At 37.6% G+C, this 24,522-nt stretch overlaps 1 protein-coding gene across 1 annotated transcript in view; it reads right to left on the bottom strand.

Annotated features, from left to right (window-relative positions):
- The window catches only part of PCLO (piccolo presynaptic cytomatrix protein), a 364,101-nt gene that overhangs the window by 322,610 nt on the left and 16,969 nt on the right, over positions 1 to 24,522 (bottom strand). Inside the window, exon 3 of the mRNA XM_075026698.1 lies at positions 21,628 to 23,034. Within this exon, the coding sequence (XP_074882799.1) occupies positions 21,628 to 23,034 (1,407 nt within the window). The remainder of the gene's footprint in view (positions 1 to 21,627; positions 23,035 to 24,522) is intronic.

The raw sequence follows: 24,522 nt of genomic DNA, 5'->3' as shown, positions 1-24,522 counted from the left end.
GAGACAACCTCTATTTATTACATAGACTGCATCTATTTTTTTCTTGATTTCAATGGCATTTCTGGTATTAGCTCCTCATGTCATGCAATGGAAAAATAGCATATTATCACCAATTCTCAGTACTTTGTTGCAATAACTAGCTGTGCTCAGTCCTGCACCTTTTCTGATTGTCTAAAATTAGCTATGTTCAGTTTGTAATTAAACTCGTTTACCCCGAGAGCTGTATGCTATCAAACTATGTTCATCATCTTCATGATGATCTGATTTGTTCATCACTTAAAGAATCTTACAAAAGCTGATCTTAAACTTTTCCTGATCAAAATAGACTGAAAATATATTTTTCTCTCTTTCTAGAGGTCATCTGTTTGTTTACATATAAAGTAATTGTTACAGCTTCTTGGGTGCTCTTCCAACATATCAGCATATTTTTGAACCACAGTCAAAAAACATGTTTTATACATAAAATAAGAATAAATTGTCAAATACCTATTGGCCTTTAAGTCTAGCACCACAGCATTACAGCACACCAGCATTCTTGCTAAACCAGGATTCATATGCCCACAACTTCATATCCCATAGTGTATGCTAGAATTTACGTTTACAGCACAGTCAATGATTAACTAATTTAAACTACTCTTTTTACTTTAACCGTAAGATCACACTTTTCCCTTGCCAGCAGTCTATTACACAGCATCTCTTTCTAATGCAGAAACATTATAATATCCTACAACAGAAATAAACAAACAAAAAACAGATTTACATATTCATTTTAGATAAACACACATAATGAAATGCTAAAATGAACCTTTCTGAAAATCTACAGACCTCCTGGCTCTGCAAAATGTAGGTAGTAATCTCACAAAGACAGACTGATTTCTGAGTATTTGCATTTCTAGCTGGGTCTGAGCAGGATGTATAGAGACAATTAAAAAAAAATCTTCTCCCTATAGAACACAATGCAAATTGGGCAGCAAATATACTGTATGCTGATACACAAGCAGATGGAGACTTTCTAGAGTTTAATAATTCCCATTTTAAAAGCTGTTGTCATCATTTATATTTCAGTAGCATTTAAAAAACATGGCTAGGATTGCACTGAGCAAAATGGAAAGCAAACAGAGCTGGCAGACCAAACAGTCAAGTCAATGACTGGAAAGGGAAATGCAAAACATTGCCCACAGATGGTCAGTTTTAGAATCAAGAGCTCTGAATATTCAGTTCAAGTCCACCTACAGCAAGTGTTATGACTTACTATGGGTCCAGCCAGCCACTTGGATGAAAAAGATGGCTTGCCTTCAGAAATGACTGTAAAGTTGAATTCCACTCTCGGATATACTGGTGCATATGAGGGAAATTCTACTGTGTCAGCGAAGCTACTTCAGATTTATACTGATTTAAATGACAGCAGATGATGGGCTGTAATCTGCTCTCTGGTTTATAACAACTCAGAGGTTCACATGGAAATGTTATATACCTTTACTGTAACAGTTCTAATAACCATCTTCTTGCACATAGAAAAATCAGCTGATGACATTAATCCCAACAGCACATAGTGAATGACTGCAAATAACTAACCTGCCAGCTGGTATAAACATACCAAATAGGAAAAATGACTGAGTGGACACAGATTTGGGGCTACTCTGTCGTGCCCACTGGCTAACTTTTCAGTGTCTGGTACTCATATGTATTCAGGGTGATCTTACCTTCTATAACTGAAGGATGGTCAAGAGTTGTCAAGGCAATTTGCAATTCTAAGCCTGTGACCAGGCTTAGTGGGAAATATGCCTTTAGCTCCTGCCCTTCCTCCAAAATGCCCAAGCTGTAGCAGAAAGTGGCTTTACAATGCTTGGCTATGTCCTGGTGCAGGGGAAAGCACCCAGTTTTTGAGCCTAACCAAACATACCCTTCCTACCCTGAGTCAATAGCTTCAGTCAGGTGGAGCTGAGCTGGTCACAGACTTCTACTGAAAGACCATGGACGTCACTGCTTCTAGCTATTATCCACAGTTCAAACCCCCAAGACTGATTCTAATCTAGGACTCAAATCTCAAAATAAAAATATATATTCAATCCACATAGAAATAACAAATTCTATTCAAACTACACCTACAGACCAATAACACAAAGATGCTTTCTTCTTCAGCTAACACAACAATTAAATCTTCACTAACTGTCAAGGTATTTGGGTTTAAAAAGAAAAAAAAAAATCTCTTTTTTCCCCTAAAATTGAGCTATATGGTTGAATATTACAGAGTCTTTCTTTGGCTTGTCAAGATAATTTTGCGTTTACCACATTAAAACTGGCTCTTTCACAACATTGGTTTAACCTAACTTTTTTCCCCACTATGCTATGTCATCTTCTATTAAAGATAATGAAAGAACAAATACAAACAAGCAGTCATTTAAAATAGTAATGTATGGTAATGCCTCTTTCAGGCAACCTCAGAACATCTGTCAGAATTTCAATCAGATGTTATAGTAGAAAAACAAGCATTGCTATGAGTAATGATAAACACAGTAACTCACACTAAGTGTATTTTTACTGTTGAAGAACAAACTCTTTGCTATGGTAAACCAACCCAATCTCATACCAATGATACAATTTGATGTGTTGATATGCTAAGTCTGACAATTCCTGTATAAAATAAAGTTGAAGAGGAATATATTTTTATTAAGTGTGACAGTTACAATGGTGTCAAGTAGCTCAGTGCAGAAAAACAAGACATTATCATAAAGTTTAGATGGACAACTGCATTAACATTCAAGTAAATTTGACTCACAGAAGCAATAGCTTTCTCATCTCTGGGGAACTGAAATGGTTTCCTATGGCTATCAGAAATATAAACTGCCATAACAGGCACAGCCTATACTTGGACCAAGAGACTGTCAAAAAAGGTTGATATATGCTACTTCAAAACCCAAACAGTATTGTAAAGTGCATATTTCTCTATATGTTTGCACTTGCTAGCTTTCTTCCAAAATATTCCTCCATATTTGCATATATAGTAATTTGCACATACTGTCTGCAGTAAGATCTATGTCATTAAAGCAACCAGCTATGTACATGGGACAGGATGACTGGATCTCTAAACCCTGCTTCTACTCCAGAATTAGCATTGTAATTAGACAGCCTACAAAGAAGGAATTTAGAAACACTGCACAGTCATATGTCTAGGAAAAGCAAAGCTTACCTAGGATTGAAACTGGCAAGGCACATCAAGGGCAACAAGTATAGCTTCTACACTAAATAAGCAAGAAAAAGTCTGGACAAGAAAAACATGGGGGCACTGCTAAACATGGTGGATGTAGCACAACCTGGCTACAAAGAAGGCCTACAGAATCTTGATCTGCTTTAAAAGGACCACAGCCAGTAGATCGAAGTGAGTACTTTTACCCAGTACTCAGTAGACTGCATCTGGTACCATGCCCCCAGTACAAGAAAAACAGTGACAAACTGCAGCAACTTCAGTAAAAGGCAACCAAGATGGTTAGAGGCTAGAGCAACTCCCTTGTGAGGAGAAGACGAGGGAAAAAGTTTGTTCACCCTGGAGAAGACTACTTCAGGGGACTCTAACAGAAGCCTAACAGTACTTACAAGGAGGTCATCAAGAAGACAGAGACAGGCACTTCAGAGCGGTGCCCAGTGGGAGCACAAGATACCACAGACAAATTTAAACTGAATAGAAGGAAAAACTTTTTTCACCTTGAGGACTTTGAAGCATTGGAACAGTTTGCCCACAGATGTTATGCAGTCTCCATTCTTGGATGCTTTCAAGACTACATGGGATAAAGTCCTGAACAACCTGGTCTGGTCCACTGACCCTGCTTTGAAGAGGAGGCTGGACTAGATAACCTACTGATGTCCCTTCTAACCTCAGTCATTCTGTGTCTGCAATTTAAATGTCTGCATTTGAGCTAGTTGTCTAAGATCTCATTATAGTCAGTGGAGATCTAGTCAATACCATCAATGGAGTTTAGTCAATCATTCATATGACCAAATGTAGATGAAACACATTACTTCATTAAACATATTGATTACCTCACTGTTGAGTAAAGTTAACCTTCATGAACTTGACCAGCTGCAGCTGTCCACATCATATACACACAGTTCCCATTAGGGTTAAAACACCAGTTTCCAAACACAACTCTTCCCACTCTAAAAAAAAAACCAAATTCTTTGAAGTGTCAGAACCCTGAAAATACATACTTTGTTTCAGCAGAAAAAAGTCCAGTCAGCTCTAGGAAGAATTTTTGGTATGGATTTACTCAGAAGAATAAGGGAGCTGAAGTTCTGTGCATTAAGGGTCACATGATAGGAGGATCAGCTCCAAGAGCAGTCTCCCATCCCTTTCGCCCCCATCTTTCATGTCCCCAACTATCAGTGACACTAGCTGGAAGTGTCAGGGCCCTGAGTACACCAAGAGGCTCCAGTTGCCCTGCCCAGTCTGAAACCATCTTTCCCTGTAAACCTCCTCTTCCCCTGCCCACAGGTTTAGGTACTTGGGTTAAAGGTCTGCTCTGATATGGCATAGCTGTGTAATCCCAGATGAGATTTCTATCAATAGAGCTAGGCTGTGGGAAAACTGCTGTGAGAACCTCCAGCTGGGGCTTCCACCCATATCGCCTCCACCCACTGGCTTGGGTGCTGCACTGAAGCCTCTGCCCTGCTGTAGATAACTTTGTGCTTGGGTTGTGTCTTGCTGATGGTGACCCTGCCCTGACTTCTTGGCTCAACCTCAAATCTGCCTTATGACTAGACTTCATTGGCCATCACCAACTGGACTGATGGCTGAACTTTGTTACTGTCACCAAACCTGCTCTGCTTGTCCTGGTCAGGTACTGTGGGACTGCACACCTCATCAATGAGGTCACTGCCTTGCTGTCATCCTCAGCTCCCTTGTTACAGAGCCCAGTCATGTTGACTGTTGACAGCAATTGACAGCAAAGGATTCAGTAGCATCACCACTAATACCAATGGAAGCACTGACTAAGACTCTTGGACATCTTGTTGATCTATTCAGATTCAGCAATCTATGGATCCATAGGTCAAGTGCTACTTCAACATGTATGCCTTCAGAATGCTCTTGAATAGTACTATTGCTTCAAGATGCCATTCTTCCAAATTCCTCCTCCAAATTCTATACCTTTTTTTTCCTCCTTGCAATAATTTGCATAGACTACAAACATTTTCAATGTATTTGCTTGTATGAAAAATGCTGTGATGTTTTCAAATATAACACCCCCTCTCCCCAAATAGAATAAAAATCTAATTGCACATTTAGGAAAGCTTGAGACAGGATCCAAAAAGTACTGAGCAATCATACAAAAGTGCCTATGATATACTTTCTTTTTTTACTTTAGCAATTATGGCTATGTGACTAAAGTTTCTAATCATAAAAAAATAATATATTTTCAAAAGTTCTCCATCTATGCACTAAATCATTGCACACAAAACCAGAGCAGTACCATGAAAAAAACAGCATGCATCACTTCAAATGATTGTATGACGTTAGTCACGTTCCTAAAAGACTTCATTCATCAGAATGGTGTTTACTCAGGAAGAATGAAATTTGTCACCTACATTCCTAATAAGCTTTCCTCCTTCTTTTTCAATAGCTCAATCAAGTGGACCGAGCTCCTTATTAGGATAAGTTACTCCTTCAAAGGAGTAAAACATAGCAGCACTCTACCCATAAGTAGAAGGCTGAAGTAGATCAGATTACTCATGAGAAAGTTTATTACTTGCAAGACTAAGGCTTGAACTGTTAGTTTCCAAAATTTCCTGAAAATTGTTGTAAATTTGGAAATGTAACATTCAGGCTTCTAGTGCCTAGACCTTTGAACGTATCTGGAAATAACTACTAACAAGAGCCAAAGTTTCTCACTTACTTAATCAGTTTAGAGGATGAAGCTCTGAAATCCTAAATGCCAGTACGAAAGTATATCCCCGGAGAATGCAAGCACTTAAACCAGTATTTAGTTCTGCTTCTGTTAGTTCTCAAGGCTGACTTGTTTCAGTCACATCCTGTCAGACAATACTAACTACTAAAACCAAGAAACATATTTCTATTGATTTGAACAGCCACTACATGATGCTGATTGACCAATGCTAGCCTCTCTGAAATCAGAGTCATTTCCAGCAACTCCTGAGATGTAAATCAAGGAAAATGACATTTATATTACCTATCTGATTAATTTTGGGCCTCCTTTCTTCTAAAAAGACATCACTGGGACTTTCAAAATTTACTTCAGCTGCCTCTCAAACAGATATGTGGAATACATTTTTAAGAGTCTGAGGAGCCTCAGTTGCACAACAAAAGTAAGATACATTCTTTCTGGTAGTGATGACTACAAATGTCTTGCTCTTTTGCCACAGTTCAGCTGACTAACAGAGTTTATCTTATAGTGTTTTATAATCATCCTTTTTTCCTGGTTTAGAGCTTTAATGTCTCCAGAAGGGGCTTAGATCAGTAGAAGTCAGCAATAGAAATTCCTGATCAATCAGAACTAGGTGAAGAAAATACATGGTGCTTGAGATCGCAGAAATCTAATCCACTCTGACTCTTAATTAGGTAACACCATCCTATCTATTTTTACTAATAATCTGTCTATGGATCACTTGTAGTCATACAAGGAAATCTCCACAATCAACCATATTACTCATATCACTCTCTCAAATATCTTGCCAAACCAAAATTCCCCCTAACTCCTTCCCTTATCTCACTTTCTAAGTTACTTCAACAGGCTTGATAGGACTGTGCTGACAGACAGTCTGTCATACAAGTACGTGCTGTGGGAATCCTGCATGGGCAAAGTGCATCGCCGTCTCATGGGCCAACAAATGGAGAAGAAGTTACTTGCTCTGTGCCTGCCTTTTCCTTTCTCACACGTTTCATAATAACTTAAACACATCTGTCTAGTTTAGAAGCTGTTGGTGCCATGACTTTTCCACCTGTAATGAAGACTGAAGGCCACTGCAAACGTTAAGTAAAGACAGTGTTTACCTGGCGAGCATCTTCCATATAGCACTTACAGACTGGCATTTCCCTTTTAGTAGCTTCTTGTGGGAAGGAGAAGTTTTTAAAACTGGATAGTGTGAGGAAAGACTGTCCTCAAGAATTGACTGCAGGAACTTCATAACCTATAAACTCCACGGACACCAGGGAAAAAGCCTGGTTAATTGAATTGATCAATTTGTGACTGATCATTGAAATCCACTCCTGTGACTGACAAACCTGCATATCTTTCTACCTTTATCTTTCTAGATCATGCATAATTCAAACATACATTGCCTTCGCTTTCTTCACTTGAAATTATATTAGAGTGCTCATTTGGGGTCTGAATCAAAACCTTAAAAAAATGGACCTCCTGTATTCTTTCCTTCTATGCACTGCAAGGTCTTATTTTATTTTATTCTGCTCACATATAGATAAAGCCTTCAACGTTAAGCATCCAAGCATTTAATAGATCAGACTCCTGGCCTTTTTGACTGAACGAGGAAACAATTTCACCAAAATTAAAAGAACTTGCAATAAGGTAGGCTAATGATTTAGAGTCTTCACTGGAAACTAAATGGTTTACAAAATATATATATATAAATCTCTGAATGAATCATTTGCAATGAATCTTTGCACTTCCCTACATTCAACCCATCAAATACAAGAGTCTGCAATGTATTCTAGCCACTATAAAAATCATTTAAAAGAGAATATGCAAAAATACACACCATCTGCAGATACATAAGGAAGTGATATACAGTATGAATCTATGCATTTGAATCTCTGTATATGTCTATTATTTTTTATGATGCTAAGAATAGATAGCATAGAGACTGAAACCCCAAAGTAAATCATGACCCAGATAATTTAAGAGCCCTTCTTTTTAATACTTTCATAGAAATAATTCCGTTTACGGTATTCTACCATGCTGAAGCACTGGCTTCAGGTTTGGTACATTCAGGAGACAAAAAGAGTATAACTGCAAGGAAATACACTTACGTTAACAACTGATCTTATTACTTTTTATTACACTAACTTGCAAATAATCATCTTTCTGTCAGCACCTTCTTCTTTCCACTTGTCTAGTTTAATTTCTCTTAATGTTTTAAAAAATGGATCTTACTTTTTGGTAATTAAATAAAATGAGATGTTCACACGTTTAACTTCACTATCAAGTGGAAAATAGGCAATAAGAATAACTGCTTTATAATGGCTGAAAATAAAAGGTGGAGAGAAGAGAATGATACTATAGCAGTAGTAGTGTTTTGAACACAAAATTCAAGATTTATCTCTTCTCAGACAGATTCAGTGCAACAGACTTGAAGTCAAGTGCAGGGAAATAAGTGATGCCAAGGAAACAGCAGATGAGATCTGTCAACAGAAATAAATATTTTTATCTGAACAGAAACTGTACATGAAAGGTATGTTCAAAAAAGTGGAAGGACTTAGAAGGCATACCAGGGAAATGACTGGTTTCTAACAACTAGTACCTGACCCTAATTTATCAGCAGGTACATATTTTGTACTTAGAAATTCAACGTATGACCGTCTTAAAACAGTGTCAGTCTACTGGCATTCCTTTTCCTTTGTATTGAAGGAGTTGTGTAACTAAGATTCTAAGGCATGAAGTGGGGAACCTGTGCAGAGGAAACTGATGTGCCATTGCACGGACACCTTTTGATCTCTCCTGTTTTCTGTTATAGGCATACAAAGTTTAGTACTGGAAGGAATTAAATGCTTTCCGATGCATTTTGCTATGATTCCTCACAGACAATGAAGCCACTTTTTATACAATGTATGTAAGCAACAGGAAACTAATTAAAAGGGATATTAATACCCTACAATACACACAGAATTAATCCAAGTCATAAGGACAGAACTAATCAACTGGCATAAAGCAAACTGAGAGAAAAAGCCATCCAAGTGCTGCAATCACTATCATAGCTTCAGAGTTCAGAAAGAAAATTAGGGCAAATTTTCCTCTAAAAATTATATTGTGCATGCTGACGAAGACCCAAACATTTCATCCCTATTCCTGTTGTAATTATAATACAGCAATAATTATTTGCTACTGATTATGAATAATGTACAGAAAATGTGGACTTTATAATATCTGCTCTTGTAGAATTTCACTCTAGTGATAATACATAAATTCTGATGTCACATCTCTGGATTTAAAAAGCAAATTACTACTTATTTTTGAATAGCAAGTTTAGATCAAAAAATACAGACTATGTGCTTGTAGAAAATTATTAATTATATATGGACAAGTCATCCAAACAAAACATTGTTTAAGAGCATGAAATTACTCATAAATCCTATTAGAACATAGGGATTATCTGTTTTCACATACATGGAGGTTCAGAAAATAGATCATTACTGAATAAACATTCACTTCAGCATACTTCAAAGGTCTGTAAATTGCAAGGTGTTTTTTAAGGTCTCATATTTTACAATATGCATATACTATTTCAAGATGCAACAACAGAAGTTCTGCAACTGGAAAATCAGTTACTAACTAATGAAGTTACCTAATTAACCCTGCATTTCTTTCTCCCCCCGCTGCCTTCGAGCAAAAAGAGACACTTAAAAAAGGAAAATCTTTAATGTAAAAAATGACAAGATGAAGGAGCCCCACGGTAAACAAAAGAAAATAGCATAGGTTCAAATATAAACAACAACTCTTTCAGTATGTATGGAAAGGAGCTGATTTAGGAGGAGGAGAAAGTGGTGTTTAGCTGAACTGATTTGATTATAAATCTATTCCAGACATAACAGCTCAGGTGCAAAACTCAACTCCTGGAACATCGTGTGAAATTTTAGCTTGGATTCTGTTCTAACCTTTCCTATCCCTCCAGAACAGTGTCTATGCCTTTTACTATTAAACCTGTTAATACAACTTGGAGAAGTCAATATACACCTGCCATGGAGAAGATCTGCCAAGACATATATTTTGTGGAGATATCACAGTAATCGGAAATCTGCACTTTATACCTTTGGCTACAATCATTGTCCGTGCGAAGTCCACTGATGTACAGTGACTAATGGCCAGTTTAAAGTTAGTACTCCTAGTACTGGAGTGTACTGATCAGGGTTTCCTTTGGACCCCATCACCTTAAAAAACATTTATAAGTTAATAATTGTGTTTACAGCAAAGTGCTTCACTGCATCCTGCCAGCATGTTGCTGTAAGACATAATGCATGCATGTTCTGTGTCCCTGAGTATGGTATGAAAATTAGGAGAGGCATGGGGCAAAAGGCATGCTTGAATACTTGCAACATCCAGGGTTGTACTAGTTAAGAGCACAGCTAGCAGGTCGAGGGGGGTGATTATTCCCATGTACTCAGTTCTGGTGAGAGAGTGCCATGTCCAGTTCTGGGCTCCCCAGTACAAGAGAGACATGGCAATACTGGAGCAAGTCCAGCAAAGGGTTATGAAGATAATTAAGGGACTGGAACATCACTCATACAAGAAGAAGCTGAGAGAACTGGAACCAGAGAAAAGGAGCCTGGAGAAAAGAAAGCTCAGGGAGGTCTTCTGAATGTCTATAAATAGCTGATGGGAGAGTGAGAAGAATATGAAGCCAGAGTCTTCTCAGTGGTATCCAATGAATGGACAAAAATTCAAATGGGCATAAATTCAAATACCAGACATTCCATTTAAGCATAAGAAAATACTTTTTTTTAAAACAAACAAACAAAAAAAACCCCAAACAATTGAGGTGGTTAAAGGTTGCCTAAAGAGGTTGTGGAGTCTCAGTCTTTGGAAACATTCAAAACCTGACTGGCCCTGAGAAACCTGTTCCAACTGACCCTGCTTTGGGCAGGCAGTTGGTCTAGACGATCTATTCTGCGATTTGCAGGCTGAAGGACCTTCACCCTGCCCAGTACAGATACTAAAGTCAGTTACAACACCAAATGTATCTTCATTTCATCCTGAAAAGACAACCAGGAGCAGAGTCAAGTGTGCTCAAGGAAATCACCAGGGAAAGTGCATCATGCCTCAGACCAACACCTGGAACAGCCAATTCACCATATAGATATGTGTTAAAGCTGAACCATTCCTGATTCCAGTTACCAATAGCAAATAGAAGAAGGGAGGGGGAGAGAAGAGCATGAATTTCACTGAAGCCTCTAATTATGACTATAATTAATTATAACACATTGTGGATTCAAAAAAAATTTCCTTTAGCTACGTTGTGCATTACGCCTCGTGAAAAAGCATTGACCAGATTTGTCATTTGAAGGATGACAGAGTACAAACACAATCCTTACAGGTTAGGAGAAAAAGCAGCACAGCTGAAATATTTAAAAGGATGCCAAATCAAATAAGAGATTATGTTTTGATCAGGAGATCCTTCTGCTGATAGGTGATACAGAAGAAAAATGGCAGTGCTCTTTCTCTTTAGAGGTCTGGGATAATAGTGTAATTGAGTCCCAGCTATACTGGGCACATGACTTTAAAAATTCACTACACAGCACAATACAAGTGTTCTTGGCTCAGACATGATTCAGGACAAAACAGAAGCGCATTGTAGGTCAGCACAAAGGTGTATGTACAGAAGCCTGCAAAAGAGGTAGTTCTGTTTTACTTGTTCTGTAATGATTGCAAAGCCTACACATTCAGTCTTACAAATGTCATACTGTGACATCAACCTTGAGCCACCTTAAGTAAATTTAAAATTGAATTTCTTTTTAAAAACATCTAAACCAAAATTCTGTTTTCTTCAGAATTCTTGCCTTTTTATAGTAAAAAAAACATTAGAAAAATGCAAATACTTTTAGAGATAGTGATGGAACTTAATCCAATGTCCAGTTCTGACCGTAAAAGAAAAGTGGAAAACATCTCTTACGAGGCACTAAAAACACTAGCTGGAAAGTAGAGCATGTTGAAATTTTACTGGTTTAGTCAATTTTCAGTGTAAAATAGACTTTTGATCAAACAAAATATTTAGTGCATATTTCAATATGAAAACATTTAAGACATATCTAGTATTTAAAATATTCCTTTTTTTTTTTTTCCTACTCGAATTCAAAAGCAAGAAGACACCATCTGAAGTTGGGTATGTGCTCAGGTTGTTTTTTATGTAATATGTCAGAGTTCAATGTTTCAGTGAAAAATCCAGTTGAATTTCTCCAGAAAAATAATATTTATATAGAAATATAAGGGTTGGTGTATTGGTTTGGGAAAGGAGTGGGGAGGGCAGAGAATAGGAACAGGTGTATCTGACAGCTTTTCCAGACAGCAAAAGACTTAACATGCTCCAAGTGCACAAAAAGATAGTTACTAACTAGTATCTTGAAGAGAGTAGTTATGAAAGTTTGTCAGCATTCAGAAAGAAATATGTATCTTTATGTTTTCTTCTTATATGAGAGAAGATACAAAACTTATGATCAATTACAAAAGTGACACTTCAAAAAAATTCAGATTTGTATTCATAACTACTGACAACGATCAGTTATGTCATCAACTTCAATATACTCCTGCATTTGCAAACATATGCAATTATAAAAATGCCACTGTAAAACAAAACAAAAACAAACAAAATCACAACAATATACTACTTATGGATAGGTCTCAAAAATGTTCAGAAATCTAAAAAAAAATTTTTGAAAGACTATAAATAAATCTGCAGGTTTTAGCTCAATTATTCAGGTAACTGCTAGGACACAAAATCTCTACCAAAAAGTAGCTACATTCATGAAAATAATATATATTTAAGATTTCTTATGCTCAATTTCTAATCTTTGTACATGACAACTGGACCATTTCCAATGTGAAGGCTGTTTGCTAAGGAAAAAAATAAAATTAAAAAAAAAAAGATTACTAACCTAGAAATACTAAAAACAGAAGACCACCATATGGTCTTTCAAGTCTTGTCCTTAGAAGCCTAGGTTATCTCACTGTCTGAGTAATTTCATTAACCTCCAAAACACAGATGGAAAACTAATACACCTCATCATTCTTCTCAGTGAGTGTTCTGGTCTGATACAGCCTAGTGGCTGTTAAGTTTTTTTCTAGTGACTGCAAAAATATATATTTTTTTTTTCCCCGACTCGACAGCATTTTGTACAAAATTCAGTCAGAATAGTTTAGAGGCAGCTAATCCCCCTCTTCATCATCGGTCCATGACCTCCTGCTTCAAATGCTGCTAGACAGCATCTCAAACAGCTTACTGGCATGAATCTAATCTCCTTTCCACAACTATATAGTGGCTTAGGTTCCCCTCAACCCCCATCCTTACTCTTAGTAATACTGGATGAATCAATTTAATACATAAATATTATTAAATCTAAAGCCAGGTTTGTTCTCATTCTGGTCCACTGAACCATATGCATTTCAGAAATACTAAAAATAACTACTGGCCACTGTCACTTTAAATGACACAATCTTTCCATTATTCAGGGAGAAGTACTATTGTGTAGCATGCAAAACAGAAATCAAAAAAGTGCCCCATCTTGCTCATTTCTTCTCTTTCTTTACATCTTAAGGTTTATTTAATTATTTTTGCTGCACGTCACACTTCATGCAAGCAGTTAAAATTAATTGCAAAATGCCTTTGATTACACTTGTGCAATCCCATTAAGTTTAAAATCACCACAGTTATCAGTGGCAAACAAGTGATTTTTAGACCTGCTTTGTGAAAAATGTTGACCTTTACTAACATACTGTCATGGTGGGGCAAAAATTAGCTTTTTGGTCAGTAGAAGCATGACATGAAATTTTAAACATATGCAGTAATTGGTACTTATTAACTGCTTAACAGCATAGATAGTTTCATTCTGCAAGAAATAAGATCACAAATGCACACAAATGTTTCAATTTACAGTATACTGTCTTTTCAGAATTTTATTAATTACTCAAATATCTATCTGTCCTAGTAATGCAACTATTACATTAGCAAATATCCAGTGAAAAATATTCTGGTTTCAGATACATAAAAACCTCAGAGATATTTTTAAAAAATGCTATTGCAGCATTTGTTACTAGAAGGAGCACCAGCTCTTCATATTGCCAGAACAGGTGGGGAAAAAAAAAAAAAAAATTTTCATTTAAAGCTCTCCCTACAGCAAATCTATCAGAAGACCAAAACCATGTAAGGGTTCTGACAAAAAGGTAAATTCTTTTTATTTTTCTGATCACAGATGTTTTGACAGTGTCTGCACATATCATTAACATGATCAGATATTAAGTAATGTCTCACTAAGGTATCTCAGCTGGGCACTGAAAAAAAAAATTGAGGCACTTAACATCCATTAGATTTTGTCTGTTTGCTTAACAAAATCTGGAAGTGGGCCAAAATGTTTTAGACTCATTGGGTCTTATCTTGAAATTAACTAAATCTTACACCAATATTTAAAGTCTCTAAATTAAGCACTTTTGTTTCTCAATAAAACATGAACAAAAACATATTATTGTGTAATCTAAAAGAAAAATATCTTTATCTCAATAAAATAAAGTCTCTTTAAAATATGATTATAAAAGTTCACTAGAAAAATTTCAAACTTCTATGCAATTAATACCAGCTTAGCTTTCAGAAGACTTCTTCCTCATTTAATAATGGGACACCAACCAAATTTCTAACAAAATAACAGACAAGAAAATCACCTGGCTCAAGGCCAGGTCAGTAATTTTCCTGATTATCTGTTTTTGATTTGTGACTCCAGCTTGACCCTCTCTAATACACTAGGCTATAAGCTGTCTGATTTCCTAATAGCACAGGAAAAAAGTAAACCACACACAAGAATCAACACTGAAAGCTCAGCATTAATCGTTCCCCTATGCATTTTATGTTTCAAAGGTGCAAAGACATCTAGAGATGGAACAAACGTATATAGGTAAAGAAGCCATTGCATATGAATTCCAACTGGATGAGGAAAATAGCCAGCTAGACAGGAACTATGTGTGTCAGCAGCAGTGCTGCAGTAGACATCCCTTTGGATTTCACACCATCAATGGCCATTACCAACATTAATAACAGCCATCTGGCATTGCATAGCTTTATGTCTATATCTCATTGTTTGTTTCAATGGTATTTATCCATCCCTGGAGTTCTTCATTCTGAGAAGTAATTTGGAAACTTTTAGAGACCTGGATAAAGAAAACAAACAGCAGGCAATTAATCATGGTAATAGTGCTTCCAAAGGTCACACTATTACTTTCAGCAATGATACCAATCTTTTTCACTCCTCTAATTTAATGGGGGGCAATCCCTAATTTTATGGTCATAACTACTGGAAATAAAAGTTAACAGGAATGCAGTCTTGTAGGTAATGCCTTGACTAGTAACCCTGGAGACCTAAGAAGCCTTGCCTTCAAATAATGTCCCAAGATCATCACGTTCAGAAGTAACCATAAAAACCTGACTGCCAAAAAATGAAGCTGCATTAGTGTATAACTTGCTTTGGACCAAGTAGCCCTGCTGAAATGCAAGACACCTGTTCAGGGAAACTTGTGAGAAAGTAAGGACATTTTCATTTCCCTCTACAGTGACAGGGAGTTCAAACAAAACCATCACAGGACATCTATCAATTAGCTTCGCTTCACTTCCTTTGTTCCAACTCAAAGAGTGCAAACTCGTGGGGTCTTGGAGGAGTCCAGGAGACAAGAAGCTTGGCTGTAGCATCCCAGTAACCGCCCTGAGCTGAGGATGGGAGTCCTGAAGTCACATGTCTATTTGCAGATCTGTATTTTGCATATAATATTATTGGAGAACTAATAAACTCAACAAACCACCACCACGTTGTACTTGACCATAAGCAGGCTTTATTATTATTATTGTTATTATTATTAAATAAAGTAGCTGTAGCTGAGATGCTTAATGCCAAACAGTACTGCCTCTGGGTGAACTATTCTCAAAGACATGCCAAAATCAGATCCCAAAAGGGGTTTCATTTAATGTCTGGACTCCAAAGGGATTTAAACAGAAGCTAGACACTGTTCAAAAGGAATGGCTCAAGCCATCTGCAAAAGACAGACGTTCAGGCCTCTGGAGAATCATCAGGTCAAAGTAGAGTTTTCTGGAACACAGCTTTACAGCTGAGGCATCAGAGAAGGACAGAAGCTCCTAACACATACTTGCAAGTATCATGGACAGCTTAAGTCTCTGTCTTTAAGCATTTAAATACCTCTGTAAATACGAATACCAGAAGCCTAACTCTGTTGATGAAGCTTAAGCTCTTCAGCCTTATTTCAAATGTGAATTGAACCACTAAATTTTTTTAAAATATTTATCTGTGTTCAATTTTGACTAAATCATCCATCAAAGGGTCATTCCATGTTAGCCTTTCCATTCTGTATATACACAATAGATATGTTTTACAGGAAAAATGGAAGAGGTGAGTCATTCCACTATAAAAAATATTTCCATTTTAATGTTGTTTCTATTATACATATTGAATTAGTTAAACAGGAGAAGTAGGATACCTCAGTTGGAGTTAAATTAATTTCATTCTGACAGTCAAGAAATACAGTGAAGTTTTATCATCTAGCATGCACTCTGTTTTTCAATGCCAGATTTTATCTTTCAAAATAATAATTAGTAGTCATTTTAACACTTTCTCAATTATAAAGACTTATCATTTAATGGATAAAATTTCCATAAACTTTAGTGAATACATTGTGTTAGCCTATTAAGTTTGTATTATTTGGCTACTGTTATTAAATAATAATTGCATTCACTTTTTTACAATCAAAATTTTAAAAGGAGCTTTAAATAAAAAGGGAGAGGGAAGAGGCAGAGAAGATAAATTATGCAACTGAAAGGAGTGGTTGTTTTTGTCTCTTAAGTGCAAATTCTTCTTCATTCTGTTTCCCAGACACCATATGTTTCCAAAACAACTCATCACCAAACATAACAGAGGAGATAGAAACTTCTAATAGGAGTTAAACCTGCCAACTTGCAGAATGGTCTGAGCTTTCTCAAATAGGAAAAACACAATAGTACAGAGTTGTTCATAAATTAAGGAGAAGCAATGGGTGTTACCTCAGATGATGCAGTACACCATTTTAGGGATTTTCATTAGAATCATATATGGGTCATTACTTCACAATGTTCCTGCAACTTGCTTTAAGAAGTCCAAAATACATTTGGGCATTTAATAGCAGGGTTCATTTCACTTAGGATGGGGTGAGGGGGTGGTGGTGTTAAAGTATTTTTTTGAAGCCTACTATTAAAGCCTGAATAAGGGGTCACACCTGCTGAGGGCCTCACTCCATTTGCAATTAGGTATCAGTGAAAGTTTGGAAAAATAGAAACTGCTAGAATTATTTATATCAGGGACTCACCTGTGCCAGTAACCTTTCTGCAGGATATTAGGAGGCGGTACAAGAACGCACGATGTATTCAGGTATATGACAACATGTCATGACAAGAGAGCTCCCTTCACCTCCAGAAACGCTTGTATTGGTCCCAAAATGCTATTTACTGTTACTGCTAGAAGTTCGCATTGGAAGAGCAAAGTACCATTTTTAACCTGGTTATACTATTGAGTTTAATGATAGCACTGTGCTTACTTAGAAAGTGAATTTATCTTTTTGCTCTTCCCTCTGTCCATAGTATGTGGGGAGAAGTAAAAAAATATTTATTTAGTTTGGTCTGATAAGTAACAGTTGGAAAATAAGTAATCAGAAAAGCATCTAAATTATCTGGTGAGTTACACATCTATTTTTTAAAAAGATCTATGATATAAGAATATGGATTGGACAGGAACCATCAAGGTCATTGTTTATAGATTCCTGCTTATAGATTCCTGCTATCATATCCACCCATGTCAAACAATTTCATACAGACAATAGTCTCTGTAATAAACATATTAAGAAACATCACTCTATGTGAAATTGTTTATACTACCTATTCTGATCAGATCTCTAACAGATCACATCTTTTTCAAACAAGAAATCCTTAAGCAAGTCCAAGATACAATGTCTTTTCTGCCCTTCCCCAGTCCTCCCTGTCCTCCTTCATTCAAAACAATTCTCTCCTTTCCGTAGCCCCCACAATTTATTTCACACATGGAACATTTTTTACTTCCAAGCACCTTTCCAAATAATTTTATAGCTATCAGTAGACTAAAAAGTGCTTCTGTTGTTCCCTTGGCAGTTCTATTAGATTAAATCCATTAGCACACTCATATATACACACATTACATTTTGAGCTCTTTCTGTTCATAACATGTGACTATTATGATGTTATCCTTTCTTGTTGCCCATACAGATTCTACAAGTTTGGATATCTTAGTTTTCCTTAGCTTAGTTTTTAAATCTTCTTTTTCATTTTACTACTACATTACTTCACCACAGGTTCTATATTCCTGACCCTGCTGCCTCAACACACTTAATTACATTATAGGCAACCATCTCCGCTCCTGTTCAATATTATGAACAGCTTCACTGAGTTTTAAATGCACAAAATGGTCGTTGCCACACACTTCATTTCTGGCTTCTGCAGTTGCGATCTTGTGCTTTGTTACTAAAAATAGAGCTGCTTCCAACTACCTGAGCTGGAAAGCTAATTACAGAGCTGGTAAACAGTGCTCCTCCCTATTGAGCAAATGGCAGAGTAAGGAGTCTGCTAATGCACTAGGGCACACATGGTCCTGTGGGTCTTTGAAATCTATCAAGTGTCATTTATTTAATCATTTGTGACTGTTTGCTTCATGGATAAATTACTATTTAAGTAAATAACTGTTTGACTGTTGGATCAACAAATCAGGAGAAAAAGAACAATCAGCCCTTTTAAGGAAAAAGCATCCTAGCCTAATTCTCAGCTTGCACAAATCAGAATAATTTCACTGAAGTAAATAGCATATTGTTGTTTTAGACTAGGCAAAAGTCTAGTTCACTTATTTCCTGTAGAAGAGGGGTTATTAGAGGACTGACTGCAGCAGCTTAAAGACTTTTCTGAAAGTTATTTCTGTCTCATACAGGCAAGAACAAACCACTGTGAGAAAGCAACTTCTTCCCTTAAAAGTACTCTCAGCTATGTCTGCAGTACAGCAACACATTGCCTGAAAGACCTTCCCTGCTGGAAGATCTTAAGGTAGAAGTGCCCACAGAGTTTAGGTGCTCCTCTGTATTTGTGAACAAAACACTGGTTTCCCTCCTCCGTGGGACTGATTCTTACCATATAGCCCAATACAAGCTTTGTTGGCAACTAGGTTTCAGCCATCACTCAGTCAATAGAACTCAACCAATTTTCAGCCATTACTGAGGCAACAATATATAGATAATACATAACCGACTGTTAGAATCGATGTGATACAGCTTAGCCCCAAAGCAAAACTGTAAAATAGCCATTACAATTGTTCATCAAAAACACTTTCTGGGGCCAAGAGGGAATATAGCCTTCTGGAATTATAATTTTTATTTTGAATGCAGAATAGAGGAATAAAAGAATTAGGTAGAAAACCACCAGAAAGACCAATTTTAAAAAGCATTTCTTTTCCTCCTTCATAACCTCCCAAAAAATAGAGAGACAAGTAAATAAAACCTCCAAGGCTGTACTCAACACATTAGAAAAGTTTGGTGGAGGAAAAGAATATGCTAGTAAGCATAAACTATTTGCTTATCATCATGTTTCTGTCATGCATGGCTTATACTATGTACAGTGCATACAGGGACAGAATTGCTATCTGAGGTTAAATACATTATTAACACAGCTCTTTTGGGAGAGGAGAGGATGAGCTCCCTCGTCCGTCTCCCATCTTCATGAAAAAGAAAGTTAGGCTGTCCTCAGCCAAGCAAACTATCTCCTGTTGTCAAGGAAAAGCGGTTTGCCAATTTTTAGCAAAAGTGATTGGAAAAAAGAAGATAAGATGGAAAACTGTGGACAGAAATGGAAATGTGTAGTGTAATGAAGAAGAAAAAGCAAGAAGGAGCCAAAAAAGAGGCAAAGAAAGGCATGAGGAAGTCAGGCTACAGAAAATCAATAGTATTTCAAGCTCTGCATATTCCAAAGAGTGGGAACAGAAAGAGTCCTCTGGCAGTAACAGCAAAGGGAAAAAAGACACAGAATACCAGCCTTCTCATCTTAAACAGAAGAAATACAGAGTATAAATCTGCATACCACAAGGCAGTCCCACACCATCACTCCTAAGTCAACTCTGACGAAGTCAATTCATGCACCAGGACTTGTGTAGTTGTCTTTATAGCGTAGTGTTTCACCAGAACTGACACATCTTGTTTCTGTGGTATTCTGTGCATTATAGTGTGACTCTGGAGAAAGTCATATACATTTCTTCACATTTAAAACCTAAATAAGTGTGTGTGTGTGTGTGTGTGTATAGGACAGGGAGTTGGACAGTGATGAAGGAATGTGTGTGCGTGTGCTGGAATTCAGTGCATAAGCAACATTAAAAGTCATCTGAATCCTGGTTCTATCATCCTGTGTTTTCAGACCTTTCTTTCTGACCTAAATGACCACAAAGACAGTAAACAACATATTCCTAAGTTAGATAAAATGTGCTTATTATAGTAGGACAAATACCTTTCAAATGATAGTATATTCCAGAAAACAATCCACAAAAAAAGCATATGCAGACAACATAAGCAATATTTTCCCTGCAACTTGCTATTTCTCCCAACATTAGTTCTCACCTTAAGGCAGAGATGTGAGAACCTTTAACCCTGGGAGCCATTTCTAATTTATTCGTTCAGATTTCAAAGACACGACATTGACAGCCACTTTCCTCATGTGCTACACAGACCAACTTACACATTTAAATTACTCACAAGTATTTTTAGATGGTCTGCTTCTGTTGAGTTGAACTTGCCAAATTGATATGGCAAGTAAGGTGTGCCTCCACCTCTCTGTTAAGCTAGTACAAAGTTTCCAAACCCCTTGCCAAAAAATTAGGAGAAAGAAAGAAAGGAGGGTAAAAACATGGCATGTGAGGAAACTGTTTAAAATAAGTTGCTTAATTCTTTTAAACATAAGTTGGCCCTACTGGATCTGTCTTGGGCAGTCATGAAAAAGGCACTTTCAAATTCACACTCCTTAATGAATGAAGTGATGTTGTGAACCTTATATTATTCAGACCAAAAAATTACATATTACACCACACAGGTATCACTCAAACTTCAACCTTCCTAATGAATACATCAGCATATGCAAAGACTCCAGAGACAGAATGAGATTAACGGAATAAATTTAGGGATATATTAAACAGGAGGGAAGGGGAATAACTAAGCATTAACACTTTCCTTCATTCAGTATTGTCTGAATCAGGGGCACTGATTAAAGAAGCACACATGTTAACGTGCAATACCGAAGCATATGAAAAAGAACTTTATCCCATAATGGACTGAAAGTACAGTAGTTTGCTGTATCATAGTAATACCAATTTCAAAAGAGTTCATAACCATAATTAACTATCTGCTTATGCCTCAAAAACCTAGCAACCAGCTGTACCAGACTCCCTTAATCTACAGAATATTCATCAGAAGTACTTTCTGACTACTGACCAAGTTTCATACTACACAGATATTTAATTTTAAAAGCCCTCAGATGATGAAACATTCAATTTTTTCTCGACAATTCAATAGCTAAAAATCAGCTACAGTCTGGTCTCCGCAGCACAGGGAGCCTGCAGGCAAGAACACAGGGTAAATACAGACTTCGTTGCCTTACCTCAGCTATGTGCGGCATTGGGTTAAATCCACAGAGATTGCACACAACTTTCTTGCACTCTGTACACGTATTAAAGTTGGGGGGATCCTTAGAACCAATATTTAGTCCAGTTTTACAAAGGGGACAAGACACTTTAGGCTGGCTGGCTTGCTCCGGTTCTGACAGCCCAGCAGGTTTCTTAGCTTCAGCAGCCTGAGGCTTGCCATCATTAGCCAAACCAGGTTTCTTTTCTAAATCAGATCCTTTAGTCGTTAAAACACTATCCGCTTTTGATGGCTCTGGTTTTTCGGTCGCAAGAGGCTTGGCTTCTTTCTTTACAGGAACAGCTTTTGGAAGAGGCTGAGCCTGACCAGCCTCTTTGGGGACTGCCTGAGAGGCCGGTGGCTGTGATGGAGGCTGGGGCTGCTTCGCTGCAGGACCGGGTGGAGGTGGGGCTGATGTCTGAGACCCTGGCTGACCCGCTGTGGAAATTAAATTCGAGGCCTGGCTGAAGATTGAAGCTCCAAATCCGAAGAGTTTCCCAGTAACTGTTTCTTGCGGTGTCGTGGGCTGAGGTTTAGGGGCATCAGTGATGCCTCCCAGATTAAGGCTGAAACGCCTTGATTGCTCAGGAGTTTTCTGAGGTGGCTGGGGTTGAGGTGCCAGCTGTGCTGGTGCTGGCTTGGGACCTGCCCCTGCCTGTGGGCCCTTGGGAGCTGGTTTGATATCAGGCTTTGGGGACGGTTTTGTTTGTAACTTCTTAGGATCATCTTTTGTTTGTGTTGGCTCAACAGGCTTTTGAGTTTTAGCATCTGGTCTAGCCCCAGGTTGAGACACAAGCTTGGGATCTGACTTCTGTCGAGACACTTGTGGAAGGGGTTTGGAATCTGGTTTATCCCCAGCTGGATGTGTCTCCTGTGACGGCTTGGCAAGCTCTGGCTTTGGGGAGTCTGCCACTTTCTGTTGAGTTGGTGGAGGTCTGGGACCTGCTGAATCCTGTTTCAGCCCTGGTGCTGCAGACGTAGGCACAGTGTCCGTCGTAGGCTTCTGTATACTGGGTTGGGTTTGCTTATCTTCAGCCTGTGTTGGCTTGGCCTGATCAGACTTTGGAGTAAGATCTATTTGCTGGGAGATCTCAGTAGGCTCAGTGCGTGGTTCTTTCAATTTTACAGGGGGAGACCCAGGCAAGGATGGTTGCTTTTTCTGTGGCAGGGGTTTCTTTGATTCTGCTAGCTGCAAAGGATCAAGTTTTGGAGAAGCATCTTTCTTTTGAACTGGCGGTGGCTGGGGAGATGGTTTAGCTGTTGAAGGTGGAATGGATGTCTTCTGTTTGGGTGGAGGCAGCTGTGGCCCAGGACCATGACCTGGTGCTAGGTCACCACCTAACGCTCTTTGCATCTGGCAGTTTAAACAGAGCCATTCCTTAATCTGCAGAAAAAAAAAAATAATTTTAAAGGTATTATAATTAAGCCAAGACAAAGTTAATAAAATCAACATAAAAAGGTATTTTAGTGTATGGCTTGTTGCAGTGTTTTGGACTTCTGTGTAAAAAGGGAGAAATATTACCACTAATATTGATTTGTGGTTAACATGCCCAACTGATTTTTTCATTCTTCTCCACATTCCTGCAAATCAAGCTATCGCTGAGCGTATGCTTCTAATGACTTCACATTCAATTTACACATAGCTGAATATTAGAAGATAAAAACCCAGCAGAATGAAAATAGTGCATTGGAATGTCATGGGATCCAGCAGAGATTCATTTATAACAATGATTTGCCAGAATAGAAAAAAAAAAAAAACACAAATACTGCTAAAATAGTTTGACACATCAAGTCTGCTGACAGAAAACAATCATCAGAATTAAAACACAGTAAATACATAATTACCTTTAAGCATACATCTGTCAAGCACTTCGTACAGCTTATGGTTTTGGTAACGGTTTAAATTACAGAGCACAAGTATTGGCAGCATATGTGTATCCAATGAATTAGGCACAGAGGTATGAATGGACACCATATATTACACAAATTCACAGTTTACCACCAATTTGAGGGCAAGTCTTCATTTTGAATCAGTGAGGAGCTTTGCCTAAAGTCCTGATGGTATTTTAAGAGCCATAATTAGGTCTCCCAAAATTCCTTTGTTAATAAAAGAAGTTCTCAGGGTAATTATTGTTCACCTGCATACAATGGGACCCTCCTTTCAACACAGAGGAGAAGGAATAAGGCAAATAATGTATTTACCCATGTTTCTCACCAATTTTAGTATCTCACAACTTCAAAAAATTTTTTTCTCCTTCCCAAGAAGTATTACTTTAGAGGGAAACTGTATTTTCTTATAAGAGAGAAAAAAAACAATAATCCTACGTGGTCATCCCTCACAATCTGAGGAAGGATCAAAAACGCTAAAACAACATGTGGTCAGGAAGCATCACATGCTATTTTCCACATTTTACATCTCTAGCAGAAACATTATAAGCAGCAAAAATGGCATTCAGTATGGCACAGAGTCCCGTGGGCCTACACCTGCGTGTAGATACTTAAACAGGTCATCTGTAGCTCTACTTCTCTTCTTTAGCCTGCATGTCAAACGCAGTGTACCAGCTATGGCATTTGCACGCACCACTGCAACAGAGGGAAACTGCAATTAGGAGGACGCAGAATATAAGACTCAGATCTTTTCCCCTAAGGGTAAAGGTTTCTGGATCCTGTTTCTCACTCAGGTCTGAAATCTCTACCATATACCATAGGATGAATCTGGAGGTACTACATGCAAAGAAAGATTTTGTCTGTGTAATTATCAGAGCTCACAGGAAGGAAAGAACTCTGATGTCACAGACTGAGGCAATGAATTCATTATTTTGGTGTGCTTTGCCAGCCTTGTATTTTTCCAGCAGCAAAAATTAAAAGAACA

This window comes from Buteo buteo, chromosome 4 (assembly GCF_964188355.1).
Source record: "Buteo buteo chromosome 4, bButBut1.hap1.1, whole genome shotgun sequence".
Taxonomy (NCBI): domain Eukaryota; kingdom Metazoa; phylum Chordata; class Aves; order Accipitriformes; family Accipitridae; genus Buteo; species Buteo buteo.
The sequence above is the reverse complement of the archived record's forward strand: the minus strand, read 5'-3'. Positions and strand labels throughout refer to the sequence as shown.